This window comes from Drosophila simulans, chromosome 2R, assembly GCF_016746395.2.
Source record: "Drosophila simulans strain w501 chromosome 2R, Prin_Dsim_3.1, whole genome shotgun sequence".
NCBI classification, from domain to species: Eukaryota; Metazoa; Arthropoda; class Insecta; order Diptera; family Drosophilidae; genus Drosophila; species Drosophila simulans.
Genome location: NC_052521.2, coordinates 15,926,052 through 15,950,863, shown reverse-complemented (window position 1 = coordinate 15,950,863; position 24,812 = coordinate 15,926,052). Strand labels below are relative to the sequence as shown.

The following is a 24,812-nucleotide window of genomic DNA, read 5'->3' as shown; positions in this document are numbered from 1 at the left end:
AGTTGGGTCCTAAAGTGACTACCACACATACTAGCCATATACATACGGAGCAACTAAATAGTTAGTTACCAGCTAAGCATAGTATGTATATGTTGTAGTAAGCATTCCTAGTTTGTGCTACTTTAAAACATATTATTGTGGCCTCATTTAATTTATTTTTAGTCTTCATTGGAGTAGGTACACTAATTAACCATTCCTGGCTATTTTGCATTTAAGCTATTTAAGAATTTATCACATTTACTCAGGACTTACCTGCGGCAACCGTCGACTGGTTTTTGGAAAGTGCACACGGCTGGAGGGAAAGACCATGGGATGGCTGAGCTGATTGGAGCTGGGCACGGGCTTTACGAACACGGGCAGATGATTGGAGGCGCCACCGGCGGAGGAGGAGAAGGAGAAGGAGCCGCCGGAACTGGACGACGATGAGGAGGAGGATGCCAGAGCCGATGCGGAGGCGGTCATAGATAGACGATGCCTTTCGTGGACAGCCTGGGCCGCTTGAATATTGTACACGGCACTATCGTACAGGACGTGGAAGGTGAGGAACAGCGAGATCAACATGACCGTAAGGAAGACGACGGCCAATTTTGGACGGGAAACACCCACCACCAGGATGCAGTCCGTGGGCGAGGTATCAGGACCCGCCGGCCGCATTGCCGATTTCGGTAGCCATCTATAAGGAGAGAAAGAGAGACATCGATTAGGATTTGGTTTTGGTTTCAGCTAATTAGATTGCCCTGCCGGCTGTGCTGAGTAATTAAGGCTGGCGGTTTCCCAGCACTTCTGTTCCTCCCGTTTTCCGGCTGCCTTTAGCTAAATTAGCAAGACGACACTCTGGACGCAGTCCTCCATTTTCAGCCACCACCTGAACGCTCACGTCCGGCGGCGCTTAAGCGAATTCCATTATAAACGTTTCCGCTTAGACCGCAACAAACACTGGCAGCATTATTATGAGCACCACATTGCAGCACACTAGGCGTATACGTAACGTGGCCTAATGGATGACTTCATTTGCAGCATGCCGCAGCTGCACGGTGCGGGAATGATGAGGGTGAGCAGGTGGTCCGCTATGGCGGGCATTAGCAGGTGACAGAAGGAGCTGCTGCCAGTCTGTGGCTAAGTGCAATTTCATATACAGAGCAGGGGCGTGGTGGCAAAAGGCATAGCCATAGCAAAGTGGTGGTGGTACTGGTGGGGCAGGGCATGGCTGGAAACGTGTGGCAACTGGTGGCTTCGCCCCTGGAGTTTCCCCTCGCCGCCGCCAGTGGCTGCCAGTGCCTCATCCACTTCGCATGCGACACCTCGTTAAAAGTAACGACACACTGGGCTGCAGGCCCGCAAGGAGTCGAGGCACTTCACTCGACGGCGCCGTTTGTGGCGCACGGAGCAACCTCAGAGCAAGACCGACCGACTTCCTGCCATTCTACATACCCCCGTATTTCTACATTTTCGCCCTGGATCCTATGTATCCCCCCTCCACCCCCTTTACTTTTTCTGCCAGTTGTCGACACGCTTTAAGTTCTTTTTATATTCCCAGCTGTTGTTTTTTTTTTACATTTTCTTAACCCGTTTTAAGCCCGCAGCTGCAGTAACAACACGCAAAGAAAAACAATTATAAAGTCCTTTCAAGAAATATAGTATCAGCTATTATTTCAATAAATAATCTATTTAAAGATTAATAAGTATCGCTCTGAGAATCTGAGAATCAGAGATCCAGAGATACCAGCCCATCTCTTCCCACTTATGTATTTCTCTGAGTGTACCAGCCCGGCTGCGACTGGCCTCGTTTCGCGCTCCACAAGGCGGCCCGCCACTTGACTGCGATCTGCATAAACGCAGCGCCGCCCAGAAAGGAGTCCTCCCCCTCCAGCTGCTTCTGCTCCTTTTCCTCCTGTCGTTGTCACACACACTTTCTAGGTTGGCAGGCAGCCTTTAAGCCCAAATCCCCGCCGAACGCAAAGCTTTAAAGACGGGCTCAGGCACTCTAATCCTGACAAAACTGGAATAAGTTCCATTTCGCAGTGCTAAGCATTTGTAACGCTTCATTTGTCCCTGTCTCCAATCCTCTGCCTGCCGTACTTTGTCTTCTGTCCCCCGCTCCTGCTCTTTCGGGTAAATATTTATAATTCCCAGATTCATTTTGCCGGACTGGACTGGTTTTCTGTGCAGCAGCGCGGTAAATTCGAATCGAACAAATGTTGTGCCGTTAAAGTTAATGCAATTTTCAATCGCGTTGTTAAAATGTAAATTTTATTAAACCATCCAGACGTGCGGCTATCTCCGCACCAGATTCCCATGGGAGTTGGCACACTGGTGCGCTGGGGAGATGGAGAGTTGGGCTTGACCTTTTTACGGTTCCGACTGTTGGCCTTCTTATCGGCTACGTGCAAAAGCGAAACTCGAACCCCAAATGATTTGTTGGCCGTACTCACAGGATATCCAGCGGCAACTTGACGGAGCAGTCGCGCAATGTCGCCTGATGTTGCTGCTGTCTCTGGTGGTATTGCTGCGTGTTGCTGCTGTTGCTGCTGTTGCTGTTGCTGCCGCTGGTGTTGCTGTTGCCGTTGTAGTGTTGCTGATAGTGATGGTGGGGATGCTGCAGCAACTGTTGGTACTCGTTTGGCTGGGCATGCTGCTGTTGCTGCTGCTGCAGCTGCAGATGTTGCTGCTGGGAGTGCTGCTCGTTGCCATTACTGCTGCCGCTAGTGTTGCTGCTGCCGCTGCTGTTGCTGCTGCTCGCACGTCTTTTGGCGGCAGTCATCAGAGAGGCAGCTGCGCTCGGCTGGTGTACGCGTTCAATGGAGCCCAAACGATAGCCGCTCTCGGCTGTTGCAGCAGCTAATTGGCCAGTGGACGTGGGCCAGCTCGATTGCAGCAACGTGCAACATGGGTTGCTGCCGGGTTGCCGGATTGCCTGGTTGCCGGGCTGGTGGGCGGTTAGATTTATGGGCCAACCCACCGACACACCCACGCCGCCTCCTCCACCTCCTCCTCCTGGGGGGAAACTGCTCTTTTGTTTCGACCCTTATCGCAGGAGTCCGTTTCGTGTTTTTTGCGCTTTAATTAAATTTCAGGCAATCGAGGGGGGGCTGGGATTCCTTTAGCACTATGCGTTCGAGGTCACTGCTCACAGAGTTGGAAAGGTAACCTGTGACTGGGCGACATATTGAGCCTCATTTCCGCCCGGGCAAACAAAACGGAAGTTTTCTAACATCATCATCATCATCATCATCGGTGGCACCAGGTCCTGGCCTTATTGATGTTCTGTAATTAGATTTGTTGCTGCTGCTGATGTGGCTGTTGTTGCTCCTTTCCTGGGATTAAAGCCGTAATGGCCTCTTCCGATTTGGCTGCTGCTCCCGATGTTGCCCAGAGCCATCGTCTATTGTCTGCCAAAATGCTTTAAACCGCTGAAAAGAGTAGCAAAACAAAGCAATCGGTTAGGCAAGTCAAGAGCATAAATTATTGATACCACAGTATGTATACATTAACTTTTCATCATTTTTATTTCGTTCTCTTGTGTACAATTTCCATAAAATTGTTTCCAAAAAAACAACTTTCAATAGAAGAGGAAATTCAGAAATGCAATACATTGAAAACAGTTTTAGTAAGTAGACTTTGAAAAAACATTTGATGTCTAATTTTAAATTTATATATTTTTGCAAGTACTAAACATAGGTTTGAATGCCCGGAAAGCGAACCACCTGACACCAAAGTGGATCCGTGCAATGCGTGCGGATGCATTAGAAACTTCGTTAGAAATTCAAATCTTAACGACTCTGGGTCAGGGCCCTGCACTACGAGAATAGTATAGTACCTGCAGGAGCATACATAATCAGGTGGTGTCATTGTGTTTTGGGTCGGCATACATTGTTGCAGGTGCTTTGGTATATAAAGTGGCGAATGGCAAACGCGCTCCTCAGTTGCTTTCCACGGATTCACCATGAACTCCACACTATTGGATTTATTTCGAGGGCTGCCGGCAGGTCAGCCAGATCTTTGCATCAGAAATACCCACTTACTTAATAATATTATCCATAGATCCCGTCCGTCTGCCCATGCTTGGCACACCTTTACCGGCGATTGTGATAGTTTTGTGTTACCTGCTGCTGATTTTCAAAGTGGGACCCGATTTTATGAGATCTCGTAAGCCATACAATATGCGAAAAGCCATGTTGATCTACAATTTCTGTCAAGTTCTAATGAACTCTGGCATTTTTTTAATGGTGAGCATTTTTATCGATTAAATATCTATAAAGAAAATCAATTTTATATCTCTGTTCTTGCAGGGCTCTTACTATCTTTTAATCAAAAGACTGTACGATTTGCGCTGCATGACCATGCTGTCCTCGGATCATCCAGATAAAGATGTCGATCGTTTGTTCACCTACTTTTACTTTATCAACAAGGTGATCGATCTGATAGACACCATATTCTTTGTGCTGAGAAAGAGCAACAAGCAAATCACCGTACTCCATGTGTACCATCATGTATTCATGGTTTTGGGTGTGCCATTCACATACTATTTCTATGGACCCGGAGGACAATACAACCTGATGGGATATCTCAACTCATTTGTACATGTGGTGATGTACGCCTACTATTTCGCATCTGCTTGGTATCCAAACGTGAAGAGCAGATTGTGGTGGAAGGAGTACATCACCAAGCTGCAGTTCCTACAGTTCATGATCCTCTTCGCCCAATCTGTGCTGACTTTATGGCTGAATCCCGGTTGCCGTGTTCCCAAGGTCCTGCAGTACGTTCAGTTCGGAGGTTCCATTTCCATGATGACCATGTTTGGGAACTTTTACTATCAAACCTATGTCAAAGCCAAGAGCAAAGAGCAGTGATTCATAAATACATTGTAGTTCTCTTTACGCAATTGAGTCGGTCTCAATCGAGTGTAATTAGACTGAGCGTTTTATTCTGGGTCTCTCATTCCGAAATGTAGGACAGACATCGCAGTTCAACTAGCTGAATAATACATTATTTGATTTGATTTGACTTCATTTCGTTAAAACAAACTGGATTGTTTCAAGACTGCTGAAACAGTCGCCAGCGGTTCCTCAAACAACAATCAACCCAAAAATAATGCTCCGATACTTGCGCATACCTCAAGCGGGTAAGTTCGCTAATGTGCTGATACTACAAGTATATAATTTCTTTGAAAATCTCGACAGATCCCAACCCAATTCTGCTGGCTGGATCACCATGGCCTATCACACTGATTTTGGTGGCATATCTGCTGTTTGTCCTCAAATTGGGCAAGATCTTCATGAGAAACCGGAAGCCATATGATTTGAAAACGGTCTTAAAAGTCTACAATCTGTTTCAGGTGCTCTACAATGGTCTCTACTTCGGAATGGTAAGTTTGAGGAGGACTTGGTAGAATCTTTTTGAAATTAATAAGCGTGTTCCTTTATTTTCCAGGTTTTTTACTATCTCTTCATCGTGGGCATTTGCAATCTGCACTGCATAGAGAGCTTTCCCGAGGGCCATGAACGCAAACAACTGGAACGAGTGTTGCATGCCGCATATCTGCTGAACAAGGTCCTCGATCTTATGGATACGGTGTTCTTTGTGTTACGAAAGAGCTATAAGCAGATCACCTTCCTGCACATATATCACCACGTGTTCATGTCCTTTGGCAGTTACGCCCTTACTCGATACTATGGAACTGGAGGCCACGTCAATGCCGTCGGACTGCTGAACTCCTTGGTGCACACGGTCATGTATTTCTACTACTTTCTGTCCTCAGAATATCCCGGAATAAGGGCCAATATCTGGTGGAAGAAGTACATAACACTGACACAGCTCTGCCAGTTCTTCATGCTGCTCAGTTACGCCATCTATGTGAGATTTTTCTCACCGAATTGTGGGGTTCCCCGCGGTCTTCTCTATCTGAATATGCTGCAAGGCGTTGTGTTCATTTATTTGTTTGGAAAATTCTATATCCACAACTACCTGAGACCTGCGAAGGCGCAAATCAACGCAAAGCAATCGTAGGCTTAAAGCCATTTGAATATACGTAAATGCACATTTAATTAGTCCATGTATTTAACTAAGCACTCGCTCTGACTTCTGCTTTCTCAAATGTGACTTCGGACCGAAGCTATATCTAAGCTAAACGAAACAATAAAATGGTATTGTCCCGAACTATTTCTGCATTTCATTATGGGGCCGTGTTTTTGTGCCAAGGGAACAGCGTGAAACGTGATATAATCAAAGCTATATACATATATGGGAGGTTTATAAAAACCTTAATGAATAATAATTTTCCATTCCACGTTAAGTCGCGTGTTCCAAAAAATTTCCAGGAAAATGATTGCCGGTCGAAATGTATCGAAAACCTAATAACATAGAGCTCAAGCCGGCTTGCACAGCAAAATTCAACTGGAAAATTGCCAACACCTAAAAGAATATTATGAAATATGAATATTTGAAATTGCGAAGGAACCCTTTGATCTGTTATCGGCTTAGAAAACAAAGCACAGTGTCATATCATGCGTGTTATATTGGACTTGGAACTGAATTAGCGTGTGAATCCGCTACACATTGAACTTACATTTTAAGGGGAAAAGTACTGAATGATTATAGGAAAGAACCGTGTGTACAAAAGTTTCATAATATTCCATAGCGATGTAGACAATTACATAAACAAAATAACAAAATATATCGGGTTGCTAATCGTATTCCCAATTGATTTTTTCAAGGTTTGTTTATTGTCAATAGCTTATAAAACATTTTTAAAAGCTCCTATTGAAAGTAAATTTTTTCTAAAATAAGAGAACACCAATAATGTATTCTAAAGAGAAATTTCGACACAAAAAAAGGTCGGAATTTCAATCAAGAGCTCTGCAAGTCGTAGCTTTAAGCTCAATCCATACATATGTAGTAGTTGTCGAATCGAAAAATTATTGTAAGTTTACAACGTATTACTCACATGGCATTGTCTATAAGACAGCTGGTGAGAAAACACCAAAAGTCAGAGGTATGATATTGTACTAGATAGACGATCCCTTAAGTGTTTGGAATATCTGACAGCGCAGATGAAAGAATCGATCAAACTGAGAAAGGTTTGGCAAAGCCCTGCCACTTAAACATCGACAGAGTGAAAACTGCACGCCGGAAAAACAGCTCCGGGCAATCAAATGCTGCCCCTACTCTTTGCTTTTCCAGCTTTTCCTGCTGTTTTTGCTCGTTTGTTAGCACGTTGGAAAAGCTTCGCTTGATAAGCATAAGAAATGGAAGGAAACTAACAAGTGCGTTGGCTTGAGTGTGTGTGGGTTTTTGGCGTGTGTGTGGCACAACGAACGACTGCACATAACAAGCTTCCATTCTATCCCATTTATGCTGCTCCTTGCCAGCTGATAGCACAAACCGGAGGCGCTATAACCGTAGCTGAAGTCTGTTGCACCAGTCAAACCTAAGCCGGAAATTCACTGTGAGTACAGAGAGAGAAAAGTTGTTTAGTTTTAAAAGAAACCTTCAGTATGGAGTATCTTCCGATTTGCGAAAGTGCCTGCAATTGTTGTCTCAGTCACAGAATCAAAGTGAATTATCATATTATTGAATAAATAGATTGCTCTTATATATCTCTTCAATGCTTTTATATCTACATAATCTTTTATGAAACAGTTTTCTTAAACTGTAAAGTATTTTTCCTCTGTGCACAGAAACATAGAGCATTCACTTGCCTGCAATTGTATTTACTGCTGGAGAAAACGAAAACAATTGCCGCAAATATGGCAAATGGCAATTGAAAAACAAAAGTCCCTGTCGAAACGAGACCAGAAATCCGTTCGCCTGCTGCTTTCACACTTTCCAGCCACGCAGGACAAAAGGCCAAAAAACGGCAGCAGGGACGTGAGTGCTGGAAAAAAAAAGCCAAGGATGCAGCTGCACACAGAAAAAAAAAATGGGAAGGGAGTGTGGAAAAATGCACAAAATTGGCTGTGAAATGAACGAGATGAGGCGGCGTGGCGTCTATTGTTGCTATCTGAGGGAAAAGTAAGGGAAATGGCTACGACAGCAGCGAAACTGAGGTCAACACTTGGCTTTGTGTGCGCAATGGCAGGCCAAAGTCAAACGGAAATCTGCATAAGACCCTCCAGTTGCGATTGACAGTCCTTGAGATGTTTCCACTCAGTTTCCCATGTCTGTGGCCTCTGACAGAACATGAACAGCAAACCCGAGCACCAAAACATCGAACAGCTGGGTGGGCAATTAAAAGGCATTCCCGAGCTCAGCATAAATTACTCAAATGCGAGTATGCAAATGCCATTTGTGCGATTAACAATGCAGGCTTCAAGACCACTGAGCACACTACGCACAAAAGACACACATTAAAGTTATCTGAAATTATATGGCAAGAGGTAACACATGGATATATCTATATATATATGTATATATATTGCCGTACCGAGGGGAACTGACCTGGCTGCCTGGCAACTTTCCCATAATTTACACTTTATCGAACGATAACAAACAACCTGCATAATGTATGGCTCTTGGTTTTGGCCTGGAATGGTAAGGAATGGCAGCTCACCTGTGGGTGGTTGTGGGTGGCATTCTGGCATTGACTGGCGCTTGAGGTTACCAAAAGGGTCCTGCGTGAGATCCTTCTCGCCTTCTAAACAAAATTCCCGTATGCAAAATGTGCCGTCAATCAAAAATGCCACAACTGCAACTCGTTGCACCTTTGGGCCAAGTTGTGGAGGACCTGTTAACCCACATTTACCAGGCGATTTGGCGACCTGGGGAGACAAGAACCATTTACATTCGAAAACCATAAAAGATACAAGCGCCGACCTTCTCCGCTCGTTTGGGGAATATGGCATAATAAAATTTTAATTCGTTGCGATTGATGGTAGCCCCTTCAAACGTAACCACCACCCACATACATATACATATACAAGCATCGATGGTTGATTTCCCAGAGCCGAGGGATACAGCCAATACATTACATTTTATAACCCCAGCTAATTTGCATATATGCAGGCATATACGTACGACCATAGAAATTCGAGTATATGTATCTGCGTAACATTGATTGGATTTGTTTGACTTTCACACTGCCTGATGGCATCGAAGATGGCTGGGGTTGGGTTGGTGAAAGGTGGTTTTTAGGGCTTTCTGGTGGTTTTTAGGCGGTGGTGGTGCGCTGGTAGGCTAAGTGCCTGACATTTGCTAAATGGCAAAGGGAACGGCTTCACAGGCTTTTGCTGGTTATACTTTCCCCATTTGCTCAACCGAAAATTGCACTTGCCTCGTTAGTCGAAATGGCTGGGTAATTACGAGTGGTCGGAATTGCCCCCCAACAACTCATCGTCTACTTGGCCTTATAACCTTCAAAGTTGCAGCTAACAAAGAAAACTGGTAATGCCTTTTGGTATGCTTTAAATAGATAATATAGCTACAAGCTTGCATTTGATGATGTTTGTATCTTGTTCAAGTATCTGTTGTTTATTATAATAGAGCTCAGAATAAAGATACTTCAACCAATCAATCAGTATTCGTATACTTTTCCCACGTCAGCTGCAAATTAGCTGCAGTTCATTTGGCGTGTGTCAATTGTATGACCATTTACATAAATACGCATACAAGTGTGCTTGCGGATATATATTCAGTATGTAAATATGTGCTCGTCGTTAAATAAACAAACTATCTGTATTTGCATATGAATCTGAGAGGAATACATTAAGGGCCATTTAATTAAATGCCGTATATGTCGATGATGAAACTGAAGCCCTGATTCCGTTGACTCTTCAAGTGGATCTTGGCATATGTGGTCTGTGGTCCACCAGCAGTTAGGAATGCATAGCCTCCATTTCCATCCCTGATCTGATCCGTGATCACGATTTGGGTGATGGTGCGTGCCAGTTTCTATGAAATGAAAAGCAAGCTTATATGAGGAAATATCCTTTTTAAGTGTGAGTAACCCACTTTTTGGTCAAACACATAATCTCTGGTCACCACGCGCAGGAACTTGGACTTCTCCGTAATGATTTCCCTGCGTAAATGCATATCCCTATAGCTTCTGGCGCCCCACGTAATACTGTGACTACGGCCACGCCCCGATGCCGCGACGAAGGCGGACAGCGAGATTACTAGTAGTATTACGGAAATTTTCATTTTTAAAAATGATTTGATTTTTTCGTAACACGAAACATTTATAGGTGCACTGTGCGAGCCAAAAATAGCTACATTTTTTCCGCCCAGCTGTTTGTTTAAAACAATAAACAATGGATATTGAATAAAGTTCTTCTGAACAATAAACTACATGAAGTTGATTAATTGTGACACTATAAAGCATCACACAAAAAGTGCTTCTCATACATTCAATCTGTTTTACTTTTATATAGAATAAAAGTGGCAGTCAAAAAACAAAATAGCCATACAAATAAACAGACCGCTTTGTAAATAAATATGGTCTTACTCACTTTAATTATAAAACATTTACACTTCAAAAAACATTTTAACAACAGAGTTATATTTGTATAATTTTAAGCTCAGTACATCATATATCGCATATATTAAAGTCGTAATTTAATTAATAATTTTTGCATGGCAATATGGCAGTCATTAAATATTAATTTCACTAATATGAACCATATAATGCCAGTGATTAGAACAAAGCTGTTTGGCACTCAACCAGTATTTGCTTTAATTATGACCACAAAATCATTTTTTTTAGGCATTGCATAAACTTGGTAATTAAATAATGAGCATAAATTTAAGGCTTATAAGCCCATTGTAAATGGACAGCGGCTAAAACTTTAGATTCAGGCTCGTGTTGAGTGAACCCTTCGGGTCTGGGAAAATGCCCCACTTGCAGCCCGCAGTCTCATATTTTGCCAAGTGGAAATACTTTTGCCAAGATTTCCGAGACTCGAGACTTTTGTTTCGACCCGGTTTTCTGTTCCTGTTGTTGTGGTTGCCTGCTTTAAATACCGCTGTGTGGGTGTCTTGTTTCGGTTTGAAAAGTGGCGGCGGCGGGCTTTAAGGCAAATATTTATTTAATTTTAACATCCCCCGCACTCACGAGCCACTGCACAGATCCAATTTACTCAAGTACGCAGGCGACTGGGTCGCGTATATTGTTGAAATTTTATTGTGCAAACATGAGAATGGTCTCTATGTGTGCGCTTGTATTTGTGTTTTATTGTTGCCACGTTGGTTTCTCTCATTTATGCACACACACAAACAGACGCACAAAAAAATGGCAGTAACACAAACAAAATGGCCGAGAAACCGTTGTTAAGTGTCTCTTATAGCTGCGTTTCATTCTGCCTCTGTGTTGGTGCATAGATTGTGTGTGTATGTGTTGGTGTGGACTAAAAGGTGTAGGTCTGCATGTGTTTACCGCAAAAAAAAGCAAGCAAACAAGCAAGCAAACAAACAAAAAGCGATTCGTTGGCAAACAAATCAGCAAAGCAAAATTTAGGTGGACAATAAAATTCAGCTGCAGGGTCTCATGCAAAAACACAGTCACATTCATACGAAAGGCAATAAATATTATGCTGTCTTCTATTTGAGCATGAAATCGGATAAAAAGTACACAATATGTTTTGCCTACGCACATACAGCACTGTAGGTACCTGGTAATATATGATATAAATATATTTTAAAGAATTATTGACAAGTTACGGCAGTTTACTATACTATTACTATATCTTAAAGTTCTCACATTTTAAATGGACAGAAATATCCATTATAAATGAAATTTATCATTATCATTTTCATTAGCGGAAAAGTAGTTTTTTGGTACTGTGCAAATACCCATTCACCTTTGCTGAAAATCTTTTGTGTTCTGTTTTATAACGATGTGCCCCCAATTCAGCCAGTGAAATTCATTTTGTGGCGTGGCAATTATTGCATGTTCCCCTGGGTCACGAACTAATTGGATAAATTGGCTAACCCTATCTCGTATTACTCTCAAAGCAACCATTTCTCAAATAGCCAAAACTGTCGGTCGGTATACAGCAATGGATTGTATCTAACGAAATTGTGGCAAGGGCAAAAAACTTAAATTTTGCCGCCATGCTGGAGCTCTTCAAGCTGAAAACGCTTTAAATAATTTTAATTAAAACAAATGGCACTCGAAATAAAACACGCACATCAAACAGGAGTGGGGTTGGTAGGGGGTGGTTGTTGGTGGAGGCGCCTGAATGGAACAGACATGCCGTGTAATTACGCTTGACGGACATGAGAGGGATGGGCAAAGGGGGAGGAGTGTGCCGCAGGGGGCAGGATCAGGGTCAGAGGCAGGGGCAAGAGGCAGGAGGAGCAGGACCAACCTTGTTTGTGCATTGAATCAAGTGGTGTTGCTGCTGTCGTTTGTACTGCTCTTGCTGTTCAAAATGCAACACGAACGAACCGACACACAGAAATAAATAACTTAATCACAATTTATTCATGGTATTTGCGATAATGTGAATGTCAGAGGCAGCATGGCTATTAAAAATGCTACATCGGATAAAACACTTCTTAAATCGACTGCTTAAACAAACTCAAACTGTGATAAAGAAAGAAGGTTTGATTATTTAAGGTTTCTGTATAATACACAAATGATGCTTGATTTAATAAGTTACATATTTAAAGTGCACATTTACTAACTAAAAGTTTAAACTAAATATAAAATAAAATTACTGTAAAATTTTGTTCAATGCATCCTTTTTTCAGGAAGAGCTCCTGGCGCTGTTGTTCGTGACAAGTTGAGACAGAGGGTAAACATGGCGAACGACGCGCCGAGTGGACAAACTCCCACAACAACTTCATTTTGGGAGCTGTTGCCGAACATGTTGGCGAAGTTCTCGCGGCACTTTTCACGCTCGAGGATGGCACAGCGGAGTTCCGAAATTGGCCAACTCCCACGCATCCGCCACCTAAAAATGTGTCCTCCACCACCCGGCGGCAGCACAAAAGCCCAGGAATAAAACAAACCCAATTGTAATTAGGCTTGAGAGCTGGGCGCCCGAGGGTTTTGGATGGACTTCCTAAAATTACATTTAATCATTGTTATTTTAGGCCCTCCAATGGCTAAGTGCCACCACTGACCACGCCCCTTCCGCACGTAGATGCCACTAAAGCCAAACCAACTGTACGCGCACAAGTGTGTGTGTTTGTGTGTGTGCAAGGGCACTAAGGACATTTGATAAAAAGCCACTTTGTGTGTGGCAATGCGCCCTTAACTAAAGCCGGCAAAATCTGCCCGAAAAGGCGCTTCCCATAACCCATTCGGATGACGAGGATGTGGGGGGATTGGAGTGTTGGTGCCCCCCATCTAAACTGGTTAACACTTTGAACGTGCTACATTTTGACAATATCAAAGTTGAGTGGCTTAACTGACAGCGCCAGCAAATTTGCTCCGTTTGGCAGCAAGGGCGGCAAATAAATAACGTTTATAGCGTAAATATGGTAAATGGCAAAGCGGGCGCCTCAAGTGTCAGTTGTCGGCTGTCAGCGCCACAAGAGGCACTCCGCCTCATCCTGGCCAAATGCCAGCATAAAGCTGGCAAATAATTGTTAATAAGGCAATGCCACTATGTCTGCCAGTCAGCAAGACTGCCCCTCGCGCCAAGCGATTGACAATGAGATTGCGCATACGCCGGGTGGGCAAGCCAAAAGAGATTTTCACTCCCAATTACGCTGCGGAAATTCGTTGGCCAGGCCAAGAGAGCTTGGCTAAAGCGACACTTGTTGAGGGCGGACCAAATCGGGAGGATGTCAAGTTGAATTTAAGTACGCTTCGCTAGCTGCCAAAGACGCTTTTCTTGAATGCACCATTTTCATTTTCAAACCAAGAGAAAGAACAGATTGCGATAGCTATAAAATTATTTTGTGGCATGCAAATTGCATTTTTCTATACCATTTTCCTTGGCTGTCAACAGCGAAATGCAGATAAGTCGAAAACGAATGGATTTCCAGTGGCGCGCAGCTGTGCCAGTTTTTCCTTGGCTAACAATGAAAATTACTTTTCATATTTAATTGCACTCGCTGTGTGCAGGATACTAGAACATGTGGCCAAATACCAAAGCCAAAGTGCAAGCCAAATGCCACTGTTCAAGTTACGGGGTGTGGACTGTCACCCGCTCTCCGCTCCCTCTTACGCTCCCCACTCCCTCTCACGCTCTCCCGCTCTTCACCACAGAGTCTCCGAGGAGTCTCCGCTGCGCTTGGGAGAACCCAACTCATTAGAATAAGCTTTAGTGTGAAATAACTACCACGATCAATAAACGTACGCCCGGTCGCGCCCGCGCATTTACAAAGTCAAGTGTTCGCCTTTCTCCGAGTGTTCAATTTTCAGCAAACTAGGAAATTTCCAGGACCAGCAACCCCATCATCCTGACATTTTGGTCCTTCGAAGACGGATATCCTGGATTTTTCAAGTTTGTCCACCAGCGAGCAACTTATAAGATAAGTACGAAACTTCCATCCCCTTTAATTGCCGGTCTGCAGCAAAAGGTTCGAAAATCCAATTTCGTTCAATTTGCTGAGATTTATTGTCAAATCAAACGGATTTATCCGACAAAAGGCAATTAAAGAAAAGTACTTATCCATTCTCACGGGCGCCGCCATATTACACCGTTCTAAATTTCTAAGTCCCAATTTTCCGAATATATTTAAATATTCATTCAGTCCAAAAAATGAAAAATTCCAAATGTGAAGAAAGTGAAATTAATTTGTGCCAAGTTCAGTGAAAATTCCTAAAGTCCAACACTCTGCCAAAAGTGGCAAAAATTCTATTCTCGTTTTCACTGTGTCCAACGCAAGCCAAATTCTTTTCGCAAATTTCGCACATTTTTTGCTTCAACTCCGCAGTCCGCTTAACACAATTCGCCATACATTCAAATACAACAATAAACAACACATACCCTCTGGCCATTCAAAGTAAAATATTAATTAAATATTTACCCGCCATTTACCCATATACATTGCATGCATTACATCTCCATATAAATACATATACGCATACATCTCCATATACCTACATATACATCACACATATTACATTACATACATTGCGCAGATTATCTGCATTCCCTTTAACCGAAGTGTACCAAAGTTTACATTGCCTGTTTCCCAAGTGCCGACGCGGAAAAGGCGTATAACCAAAGTTTACCTAAGTTTTGATTGTTTCCCGTCGGCAAGTCCATACCACAAATAAAATTTATTCCAAGTGCCGACGCGGAAAAGGCGTTTTATTTTCCATCAATGTTTTTCCGTAAATTTCCAAATTAATTTCCGAACAATAAATACATTTTAAATTAAATTAAACATTTTAATATTTATTAAATTATTATTTATTATTTATATATATTTATATATATATTTATTATTTTCAAAAAAAATAATCATCCATAAATAAATAATACGGCCAAATACAAGTCGTTCACCCGACAAATATTTCCTTTTCGTATTGCTGGGATATTAGTTAGTGGTTGTTTTAGAAGTATTTACAGCGCGGAGAAAAGACTTCAATTCCAGTCATTCCATTTTCTCCGTTTCCAGTTGTAAATAAAAGAATAAAATTTTCTTCCTTCTAATAAACATTTTATATCACCGTGTTCCAATTTCCAAGGGTTCCAACCATAAATAAGGTGGACCCAATTACCGTAAATCACAGGTCATTTATACAATTCGCTGTTCGCTCCGAGTCACCTGTCCGATCAGTCTAAACTACGACGTTTCCACTTCGTAAATTTTACACCACTTAAATTATTAAGTGCAGTCTGAGGAATCTTTCTACTTTTTCAAAAGTTTGACCGTGCTCCAAAACCGCTTCCCTTCCATTTCGTATTTCTTCGATTATGCCCTTCGGGGACGATAAGAAGAAATTGTCCGCTGACAAGCCCAGGTCTATTTTTTCACCACAAGGGCCCAAGAGTCCAAGAATCCCAAGCATTTCGGTGAGAACGCCTGCGCAGATTTCCGACGACTGTGCTACTCCATCCAAAGCCACAGTACAGCGCATAGCTAAAAATATGGCTGCTTCAGATCTAGCGCTAGCCAAATTCATTTCGGTTTCTGACCGCTTAAGCGAATTTGAGGCTCAGATCAACACTCCGGAATCCGCAGCTCCAACTGTCACGATGCTTGGCGTCCGTCGCGACCAAGTCCGAACCCTATGGGACAAGGTTGAAAAGGAATACGATCTCTGCTCAGAGTGCCTTGTGTCAGCAGGCGAAGCAGCAGCAAGCAACATGCCTATTCTCAGGGCTAAATACAATTATTGCTATTCAGTCTATGAAAGGTGTGTTGCCCAGCTCGTTGATAAAATCGAGCAGGGCACTTCTCAGTCCATCCCAACCGCGAACGCTGCGCCCCAGGCCTACATTTCCTCTGGCTGTCGGTTGCCTCCATGCGATACAGAAGTTTTCACAGGCGACTATCTTCGCTGGCCGACTTTCCGGGATCTTTTCACAGCCATTTATATCAATAATCCACGGCTGACTCCGGTTGAAAAGTTATTCCATTTAAATGCCAAAACAAGTGGCGACGCGCATGCCATAGTTTCGATTTCGCCTCTCACCAACGAGGGTTTCCGCTCTGCGTGGGAAAACCTAATAGAGCGTTTCGAAAATAAACGATTGTTGGTAAACAGTCAATTGAAAATACTGTTTAATGTGCAGTCGATACCACAGGAATCTGGGGCGGCCTTGAAGGTACTGCAAAGTACTGTTCAAGGTTGCTTGACTTCCTTAGAACTGTCAGGCATCAACACTGAGAACTGGGACTGCCTGCTGGTATATCTGTGCTCATCCAAGCTCCCGAAGATAACTCTCTCCTTATGGGAGCAGTCGCTACATAAGAAAGCCGACATCCCGACATGGGGAGAGCTGAACACCTTCCTTACAGAACGTCATCGAACTTTAGAGGCCATCGATGATGTGAGACCGTCCGTACCGAGTCAGTCGCATTCCAAAGCGATAAACTCAAGTGGGCCCTCTAGAAAATTAAATTCCTATGAGACGAGAGTGGCTCCAAAATTGAACAGTTGCGACTTGTGCAACAAGGAGAACCATCCTGTCCGTGTATGTCCGCGTTTTCTCCAAATGTCGGTTGACGACCGGTCAGCCTACATTAAACGGAAGCAGTTATGCTTAAACTGCTTCGCAAAGGGACATCAGCTTCGTGAGTGCAAAAGCACTCACAATTGTTTTACTTGCCGTGGCCGGCATCACACGTTGTTGCACCGAAACAACCTCTGTTCCAGCAATTCAAGCCCTTCAAATCCTGCAAGGCCAATTTCCGCTAATCAGGCCAATTTCGTTCCAAATGAGCAAGCCGGTGTTCAGAATTATTTCGCCACAGGCTCAAGAGCTATCCTTCTTGGCACTGCCATAATCAATATTTCCCATCTTGGCACTAACTTTAAGGCACGCGCCCTGATCGACTCCGGATCAGAAGCGACATTCATAACCGAGCGACTGTTCAATCTAATTAGATTGCCATTCCAGGTGGTTCAAGCCCAAGTTTCGGGCTTAAACCAAACAGTAGCGGCTCAGTCCAAGAAGCTCTGCAGTTTCACCATCCGATCTCCGACTAGGCCCGCGTTGCAGTTGGAGACGACGGCCTATGTCCTCCCTCAACTAGCCGGAAATCTGCCTTCCTACCCAATTCCGCAAAATTTCCTTCGGGATCTTCCCGATTTTCCATTGGCGGATCCAAAGTTCTATGAGAGCGCACAAATAGATGTACTTATCGGAGCCGACATCCTGCCTTCGGTGCTTCTGAGTGGAGCAAAAACCAACATCTGTGGCTCTCTCTTGGGGCAAGAGACCATTTTCGGCTGGGTACTAACTGGGCCAGTCTCAGCCTCAGCCCAAAGCAGAATTTCCTCTTTTTCGACACAGATCTCCCACGCGTACGATAATTCACTGGACAAACTCCTCACAAAATTTTGGGAGGTGGAGGATATACCAACAAAGCTGGTAAAAGAATCCGATTCCATGTGCGAGAAGAATTTCCTTCAAACGACCACGAGAAACGAGTGCGGCAAATATGTCGTTACTCTGCCTTTTCGCGACCCAGAACATATCGGTTCCGGGCTAGGGCATTCTAGGTCTTTCGCGTTGGCTCAGTTCTTAAGAAATGAGCAGCGTCTAAAAAGAGATGAGGCCTTGAAAGCGAGATACGATTCGGTGATCCAGGAATATCTCGACTTAAAGCACATGCGACAAGTTCTTCCTACGCATGATTGCAACGCCTATTATATGCCACATCACGCCGTCTTAAAACCGGAGAGCGTAACTACTAAACTCCGTGTAGTATTCAATGCCTCCAGCCCATCATCGAATGGTACCAGTTTAAATGATATCCTTCATGCTGGCCCTGTCTTACAGTCCGACTTGACCATTCAAATTCTGAAGTGGCGCTATTTCCGATACGTGTTCAACGCCGATATCGAGAAAATGTATCGGCAGATCTGGGTAGATCCGAGACACACTCCATTCCAGCGAATACTTTTCCGTAACAATAGAGGGGAAATCAGAGATTTCGAACTGAAAACAGTAACCTTTGGAGTCAATTGCGCGCCTTTCCTGGCGATCCGAGTACTGCAGCAGCTAGCAGCTGACGTAGAACTCAGCCATCCAAAAGCTAGCAATGTCATTCGAAATTTCATGTATGTGGATGATGTTTTAGCCGGAGCGGACTCCACGGAAGAAGCTCAGCTCATGGTGCAAGAGCTCCGAGACGCTCTGAATTCTGCCGGATTTCCATTGAGGAAATGGACCTCCAACCAAAAGGAAGTTTTAGCGGCCATTCAGAGCAACCATCTTTTAAATACTGATTTTCTGGAGATCGATGCAGAAAGTACTGCCAAAACCCTCGGTATTCGCTGGAAAGCAACCTCCGACGAATTCTTCTTCGTCCCGCCAGAGTTGGCTATCGAAACGTCCTTTACAAAACGCCAAGTCCTGTCCCAAATTGCCAAATTGTTCGACCCTGCCGGCTGGTTAGCGCCGTTTATCGTTCGAGCCAAAATTTTCATGCAGGAGATTTGGCTGCAGGAACTTGGGTGGGACGAAAACATTCCAAATGAGCTTTGTCAGCGATGGCTGAATTTTCTTCAAAGTTATTCAGTGTTAGAGCAGATACGCATTCCACGCTGGCTATCGTTTCGTCCAGATTTCAAGGTCGAGCATCATGGCTTTTGCGATGCGTCGCAAAAGGCTTACGGGGCGGCCATATATGTCCGCGTAGAAGTGGGCAGCACCATTATGGTGCAACTCCTGACCGCGAAAACCCGGGTAGCACCAGTCAAAACGGTTTCGCTCCCAAGATTGGAGCTGTGCGGAGCGTTATTGCTTTCCGAAATGGCTGCAGCCATCATTCCGCAGATGCCTACGACTAACTCCGAACTTTACTGTTGGACGGACTCCACGATAGTGCTTGCATGGTTAAGCAAGCCAGCATGCCAGTGGACCACATTTGTAGCCAATAGGGTGACGAAGATCGCCCAGGCCACAAAAACAGAGAATTGGTCTCATGTTCAATCTGAGCATAATCCAGCAGACTTGGCAAGTAGAGGAGTTTCCCTCCAAGATCTAGCCGATAGCCAGTTATGGTGGCACGGACCGACTTGGTTGCAAAATCCACGCAACCAATGGCCAACTCAGGTCAACGCTCCGGTGACCGACCTGGAGAAGCGTGCTCTAAAGGTCCATCTCGCGAAAGCTCCTTCTGAAGAGTTGTTGGCACGTTTCTCCAAGCTAGAGAAAGCTCTACGAGTCCTTGCTTATGTTTATCGCTTCATTCAGCGGTGCAGGAAGCAGACATCTCCATCTGATGTTCATCTACTGGCCACTGAAATCGCCGCCGCCGAGCGGTTCCTAATTTCGAACACTCAGCGCAGAGAATTCCCTGTGGAATATCACTGCCTAAGTGAAAAGCGTCCAGTGCCAAGTTCAAGTGCCATCCGAAGCATGAACCCGTTTCTAGATCCGCAAGGACTGATCAGGGCATGCGGCCGTGTGGCGGCTTCCGAAAGCCTTCAATACAATGAACGCCATCCAGTGATTCTTCCGTATAACTGCCTGCTTTCTCGCCTCCTTGCGAATTTCACGCATCGCATAACTCTCCATGGTGGTAACCAGTTAATGGTGCGCCTCATCCGGTCGAAATACTGGATTCCGAGAATCAAGAACCTGATGAAAGCAGTGGTAAATTCGTGCAAAGTATGTGTGATCCACAAAAAGCGCTTGCAAAGCCAACTGATGGGTGTCCTGCCCAAAGAAAGAGCATCGTTCTCCCGACCATTCACGTATACTGGCATGGATTACGCCGGTCCGTTCGATATAAAGAACTATACGGGAAGAGCATGTCTTATTACAAAGGGGTATGTGTTAGTTTTTGTTTGTTTCTCCACCAAGGCCATCCACTTGGAGCCTACATCTGACTTAACGACCGAGAAGTTTCTTGCCGCTTTCTCTCGTTTTGTATCCAGAAGAGGGTGTCCACGTCAAGTCCAGTCAGACAATGGCAAAACCTTTGTTGGCGCTGCCACCCTGCTTTCCCGCGATTTCCTTCAAGCCGTAAAAGAGTCGGTGACGAATGCCTATATTCATCAAGAGATGCAATGGCAATTTATTCCTCCGGGAGCACCCCATATGGGAGGCCTTTGGGAAGCAGGCGTAAAAAGCTTCAAGACGCTATTTTACAAATGCACGGCCACACGAAAATACACGTTCGAAGAGCTCTCCACGCTCTTGGCAAAAATAGAAGCGTGCCTTAACTCCAGGCCGCTCTCTCCTATGTCTGAAGATCCGACAGACTTGCTGGCTCTGACGCCAGGGCATTTCCTTGTCGGGGGACCCCTTATGTCCACGGTGGAACCCGAAGTAAAGGGGGAAACGAAATCCCTTCTTAATCGGTGGCAGCATTTGAAGGCTCTCCATCAGCAGTTCCGTGTGCGATGGAAAGAAGAGTACCTCAAAGAACTCCACAAGCGTTCTAAATGGCAGGCCCCGTCCAAAAATCTACGCATCGATGACATGGTCGTCATCAAGGACGACAACTTGCCCTCTAATGAGTGGCGGCTCGGCAGAATTGAGTCTGTTTTCCCAGGAGCTGACGGCAACGTCCGTGTAGTAAACATCCGTACTGCACGTGGAGTTATTAAACGTCCAGTGGCAAAAGTGGTGCTTTTGCCGACGGAGTCTTCCGAATCTCCACAATAATAGGCGCTCCTCTCGTCCTTAGTTGTAGTTCACTATCACTAATCATCCGTTATTTTTCATTTCGTTTTCGATCTCCTTTCGACGTTCGACTACGCGCAGCATGGCTCCTCGTCAACAAAACGCACGCAGTGCTCGTGCCGTGGAGAGCAGACGTACCCGAGGTATTCAATCCTACCGATGCCGAGTCTGCCGCGGTATCCATCCTCTTCGGAAGTGCGCGAGGTTCCTAAAGCTCAGCGCTGAAAGGCGTTTGCGAGCAGTCCTCATTAACCAATACTGCGCCAATTGCCTCGCTCACGAGCATTCCACGGGAGACTGCCGAAGCGGTGATCGTTGCAAGAAGTGCGACCGATCCCACCACACGCTGCTCCACATGCACGAGCAGGTTAGCTCGTTGTCGCGGTCGCGAGCGCGCTCGCGTCGCCAACCGGTGCCAACCCGGCAAGCAGCTTCGGCCTCGTCCCAACGTTCCCGCCGGCACAATCCGCCAACTCAGCGAAGGAGTTCACCGCCACGACGACCGGAATCGACGACGCCAGGCCCATCGCTCTCGTCGCTGCTGCAACGCCACAGCGTGAACATCCTTCCCACAGCGCTGGTCAAGTTGGAGACCGGGACGAAGACCTTCGAGACCGCAGCACTTATCGATCCGTGCAGCCCCATGAGCTGCATCGACGCTTCGTTGGCGTCAGCCTTTAAGCTTTCGATGACCAATGTTGGCGACGAGAAGGTCTGCACGACGACGATTCGCTCCAGGATCGACGCGAACACGAAGCTCGAGGTCGTGCTCAAGATCGAGCCCAGGGTGCGGATCCGTACACCTGTCCGGGCATTGAGCGACACCGTAGTGTCCAAGTACAGGGACATCATGCTGGCGGATGACGGGTTCCATCGGCCTGCTACCGTATCCATGGTCTTAGGAGCAGACATTTATCCTAAGGTTATCCAATCCGGATTCCTGACCTTCGACGAGGGAATGCCGGTCGCTCAAAAGACCGTGTTTGGGTGGATCGTGTCCGGTGCCTGCAGCTTGCCGTAGGATGGCTATGTTGCAACCCCAGTGATTGCAAGGGGGGCGGAATGTTCAAGTTACGGGGTGTGGACTGTCACCCGCTCTCCGCTCCCTCTTACGCTCCCCACTCCCTCTCACGCTCTCCCGCTCTTCACCACAGAGTCTCCGAGGAGTCTCCGCTGCGCTTGGGAGAACCCAACTCATTAGAATAAGCTTTAGTGTGAAATAACTACCACGATCAATAAACGTACGCCCGGTCGCGCCCGCGCATTTACAAAGTCAAGTGTTCGCCTTTCTCCGAGTGTTCAATTTTCAGCAAACTAGGAAATTTCCAGGATTAAATTAAATTACATCAAAGTCAAAGAAAAGGAAAAGAAATTCCCCCCAACTTGCAATTGAAATTTGTTTGCCAACTCAAACACGAACATGGGGCACCGGAGCCCCAAAAAACTTGGTCGAAATTAGACGTGGCAAGCAAGTAATGGAGACACCAGAAAGGAAATGCTTATTATTTGCATAAATTCCACACATACTCGTGCACAAAGCCGAAAGACCAAAGTGACAGGCTAAAGAGAGGCGGTGAGTTGAAAGAGCGAAAGAAATGCAAATTGTGTTGGCAAATTTAAATGTCAGTCAACAATTCAGTTGTTAAACTCGCATTACCCACAAAGCCATAGGCACTGCTGGCCGTGCATACAAAAAAAAAGAAAAAAATGAATGGATCTTGTTACTCATACGCCCCGTGGTCGGTTTTCCTAACACTCGTTACTCATACGCCCCATGGTCCATTTTCTTTGGACTTTTGTCTTTTGCTTTCTGCGCTTAATCGAAAAGCGTGCGTGACTCCGTCTAAAGGAAAATGGGGTTGGGGGTGAAAGAAAGGCCGGCTTATCATTTTTCGGAAAGAAAACTTTCGACAACTTTTCACTTTTGTTAGGTATTGCCGCAGCAGCTTTCGGTTTTGCCATTCGATGTCAATTTAAAGTTTCTCCTCTACTTCCCTTTCATCTCGTTCTTTTCTATTGGTTTTTTTTTTTTTTGTTTTGTTTTTGATTTTTTTTCTTTTGCCTTTTTTGTGCCGAAATAAAAGTTTTGCGTGGCAAAAAGTTGGAGCAATTGTGAGAGGTTGCCGTGCTGCTGCATCCGGCATAATCGATTCGCTTTTGGCTTTTTCATTTTAATAACTTTTGCAGCAGCCACGGCAAAATAACAAGCACTGCAACAATTACGTGCCGCAAGTGCAAGAGCAGCAAACAAGCGGCAAACAACGAAACAAAACTGCACGGAGCTGAGCTGAGCTGCACCGAACCGAACCGAACCGAAAGCAGTGGCAATCGACAACAATGGCAACAAAGGCGGGCCACAAAACCTGGATCAGGAGCTGTGCGCCAAACTGCGAACTGGGTTAAACACTTGGCCGTATTTTCCCACCACCTGCTCGCTCACCCATCCGACCCGTTGCCCGGGCTTCCCTGGATTTCCGTGAGCTTCCCAGAGTTTCTCCTCCTCGTGTCCCTTGACATTTGGCCGGGGCAACTAACTAAGTTGCCAATGCCGTTACTGTTGCTCCTCCGCGGGTGGAGGTGCCACTGCCACTGCCACAGCGCGATGCATTCAAGTGGATGTTACCTTGCTCATAATTGAGGCACGCGCTAAGCGAAACAAATAACAAGGGGAGCCGCACAAGCAGCTCAAGCACTGATTGCTGCCCCAAAAACCCTTTAAATTCAAGTTAGGCACTCAGGAAAAGAGGTGCTCAGAATCAAGAGCCCGCGCCAAAAATATATTTAAATGTAATTTATTACTATTCAATTTGCCCAACTTCTTGTAGTCATTTGATGTATTTATTTATTCTAAAGAATATTTTCTAAAATACCATTTTATACTTTATTTATATATAGATATAGAGGAGAGACCCTAATCGCATAAAAACGGCTAAAAGATAACTATGCTTCTATCAAAATATTAAGGTAAGACTAATGTTTTATAGTATGAAATATTTGGCTAATTTACCACCCATTTTTTTCACTGTAATAGGGCTGATAAAACAAGGTTGCGTACACACTGCAGAAAAGCCAGTAATTTTCCCCAAAACACGTACTCGATTCATAAGCCAACATAACACATCGCTGGCACACTTATGTGTGTGTAGTTTCTCTACTCACCGAAAGTTAATTTCCGCTTGGGCGACGCACCTGCAACGAAAATGGAATGAATGAAACGTAATTTATAATTAATATTAACGCATTTTCAATTCAATAATAAATGAGGCTAATTTATTTACAGTCCGACCACCGCAGGGCTCCGAATCTCACGATTGGCAGGCCAATTAGGTGAATTCAAGGCAAAAGTTTCATTTTTTGCGAGCCGCCGCAAACAACGCATTTCAATTCAATTCAAGTTGATTAAAAATTTATTTTGAAATTAAATATGAACTCAATCGAATTGTTGTAACTGAAAATAGTGGAGTTCAATGGGCAGAATGAAAAAACGTGACAATTGACAAGCTAAGCAAAAAGCTGATTGGATGGAAAATTGCGAACTTAAACGGGACTCAACCATATGTGTGGTTGAATCACCAATACATAGGCAGGTGAAGCGGAAACGGAAGTTGT

At 44.7% G+C, this 24,812-nt stretch overlaps 5 protein-coding genes and 1 long non-coding RNA gene across 8 annotated transcripts in view; 4 read left to right on the top strand and 2 right to left on the bottom strand.

Moving 5' to 3' along the window:
- The window catches only part of LOC6735170 (centrosomal and chromosomal factor), a 44,978-nt gene that overhangs the window by 6,177 nt on the left and 13,989 nt on the right, over positions 1 to 24,812 (bottom strand). Inside the window, exons 2-5 of one of the 3 annotated variants that reach the window (XM_039292407.2) lie at positions 24,363 to 24,392; positions 8,549 to 8,756; positions 2,433 to 3,410; positions 253 to 673 (exon numbers count right to left, since the gene is read on the bottom strand). In XM_039292407.2, coding sequence (XP_039148341.1) covers positions 253 to 673; positions 2,433 to 2,761 — 750 coding nt within the window. In that variant the 5' untranslated portion in view covers positions 2,762 to 3,410; positions 8,549 to 8,756; positions 24,363 to 24,392. Of the gene's footprint in view, positions 1 to 252; positions 674 to 2,432; positions 3,411 to 4,022; positions 4,162 to 8,548; positions 8,757 to 24,362; positions 24,393 to 24,812 lie in introns of those variants that run through there. The other 2 variants (XM_039292406.2, XM_039292409.2) reach the window with 2 other exon arrangements.
- LOC6735169 (elongation of very long chain fatty acids protein F) lies at positions 3,617 to 4,907 on the top strand. The gene is made up of 3 exons (XM_016181605.3): positions 3,617 to 3,986; positions 4,042 to 4,226; positions 4,290 to 4,907. Exons 1-3 carry the CDS (start codon positions 3,944 to 3,946, stop codon positions 4,848 to 4,850), a joined length of 789 nt encoding a protein of 262 aa, XP_016028453.1. The 5' UTR covers positions 3,617 to 3,943; the 3' UTR covers positions 4,851 to 4,907.
- Positions 4,954 to 6,156, top strand: LOC6735168 (elongation of very long chain fatty acids protein F). The gene is made up of 3 exons (XM_002082107.4): positions 4,954 to 5,122; positions 5,181 to 5,365; positions 5,431 to 6,156. The coding sequence occupies exons 1-3, from the start codon at positions 5,092 to 5,094 to the stop codon at positions 6,004 to 6,006; spliced, it is 792 nt and encodes a 263-aa protein (XP_002082143.1). The 5' UTR covers positions 4,954 to 5,091; the 3' UTR covers positions 6,007 to 6,156.
- On the bottom strand, positions 9,527 to 10,160 carry LOC6735167 (probable salivary secreted peptide). Its single transcript, XM_002082106.4, has 2 exons — positions 9,946 to 10,160; positions 9,527 to 9,885 (listed from the first exon to the last, which is right to left on the bottom strand). Exons 1-2 carry the CDS (start codon positions 10,132 to 10,134, stop codon positions 9,715 to 9,717), a joined length of 360 nt encoding a protein of 119 aa, XP_002082142.1. The 5' UTR covers positions 10,135 to 10,160; the 3' UTR covers positions 9,527 to 9,714.
- Positions 14,288 to 22,408, top strand: LOC120284447. The gene is made up of 2 exons (XM_039292411.2): positions 14,288 to 14,422; positions 21,285 to 22,408. The coding sequence occupies exon 2, from the start codon at positions 21,286 to 21,288 to the stop codon at positions 22,222 to 22,224; it is 939 nt and encodes a 312-aa protein (XP_039148345.1). The 5' UTR covers positions 14,288 to 14,422; position 21,285; the 3' UTR covers positions 22,225 to 22,408.
- Positions 22,567 to 24,586, top strand: LOC27207694. Its single transcript, XR_005543707.2, has 3 exons — positions 22,567 to 24,167; positions 24,235 to 24,419; positions 24,484 to 24,586. It is a non-coding gene; the product is annotated as an uncharacterized LOC27207694 (long non-coding RNA).

Excerpts from the sequence above, each read along its gene's own strand:
- LOC6735169 (XM_016181605.3), top strand. The coding sequence starts at position 3,944 with ATGAACTCCACACTATTGGATTTATTTCGAGGGCTGCCGGCAG. Across the intron at positions 3,987-4,041 it reads ATTTCGAGGGCTGCCGGCAG|ATCCCGTCCGTCTGCCCATG; the intron begins GTCAGCCAGATC and ends TATTATCCATAG. Across the intron at positions 4,227-4,289 it reads ACTCTGGCATTTTTTTAATG|GGCTCTTACTATCTTTTAAT; the intron begins GTGAGCATTTTT and ends CTGTTCTTGCAG.
- LOC6735168 (XM_002082107.4), top strand. The coding sequence starts at position 5,092 with ATGCTCCGATACTTGCGCATACCTCAAGCGG. Across the intron at positions 5,123-5,180 it reads CTTGCGCATACCTCAAGCGG|ATCCCAACCCAATTCTGCTG; the intron begins GTAAGTTCGCTA and ends AAATCTCGACAG. Across the intron at positions 5,366-5,430 it reads ATGGTCTCTACTTCGGAATG|GTTTTTTACTATCTCTTCAT; the intron begins GTAAGTTTGAGG and ends TTTATTTTCCAG.
- LOC6735167 (XM_002082106.4), bottom strand. The coding sequence starts at position 10,134 with ATGAAAATTTCCGTAATACTACTAGTAATCTCGCTGTCCGCCTTCGTC. Across the intron at positions 9,886-9,945 it reads ATTATGTGTTTGACCAAAAA|AAACTGGCACGCACCATCAC; the intron begins GTGGGTTACTCA and ends TTCATTTCATAG.
- LOC120284447 (XM_039292411.2), top strand. The coding sequence starts at position 21,286 with ATGGCTCCTCGTCAACAAAACGCACGCAGTGCTCGTGCCGTGGAGAGC.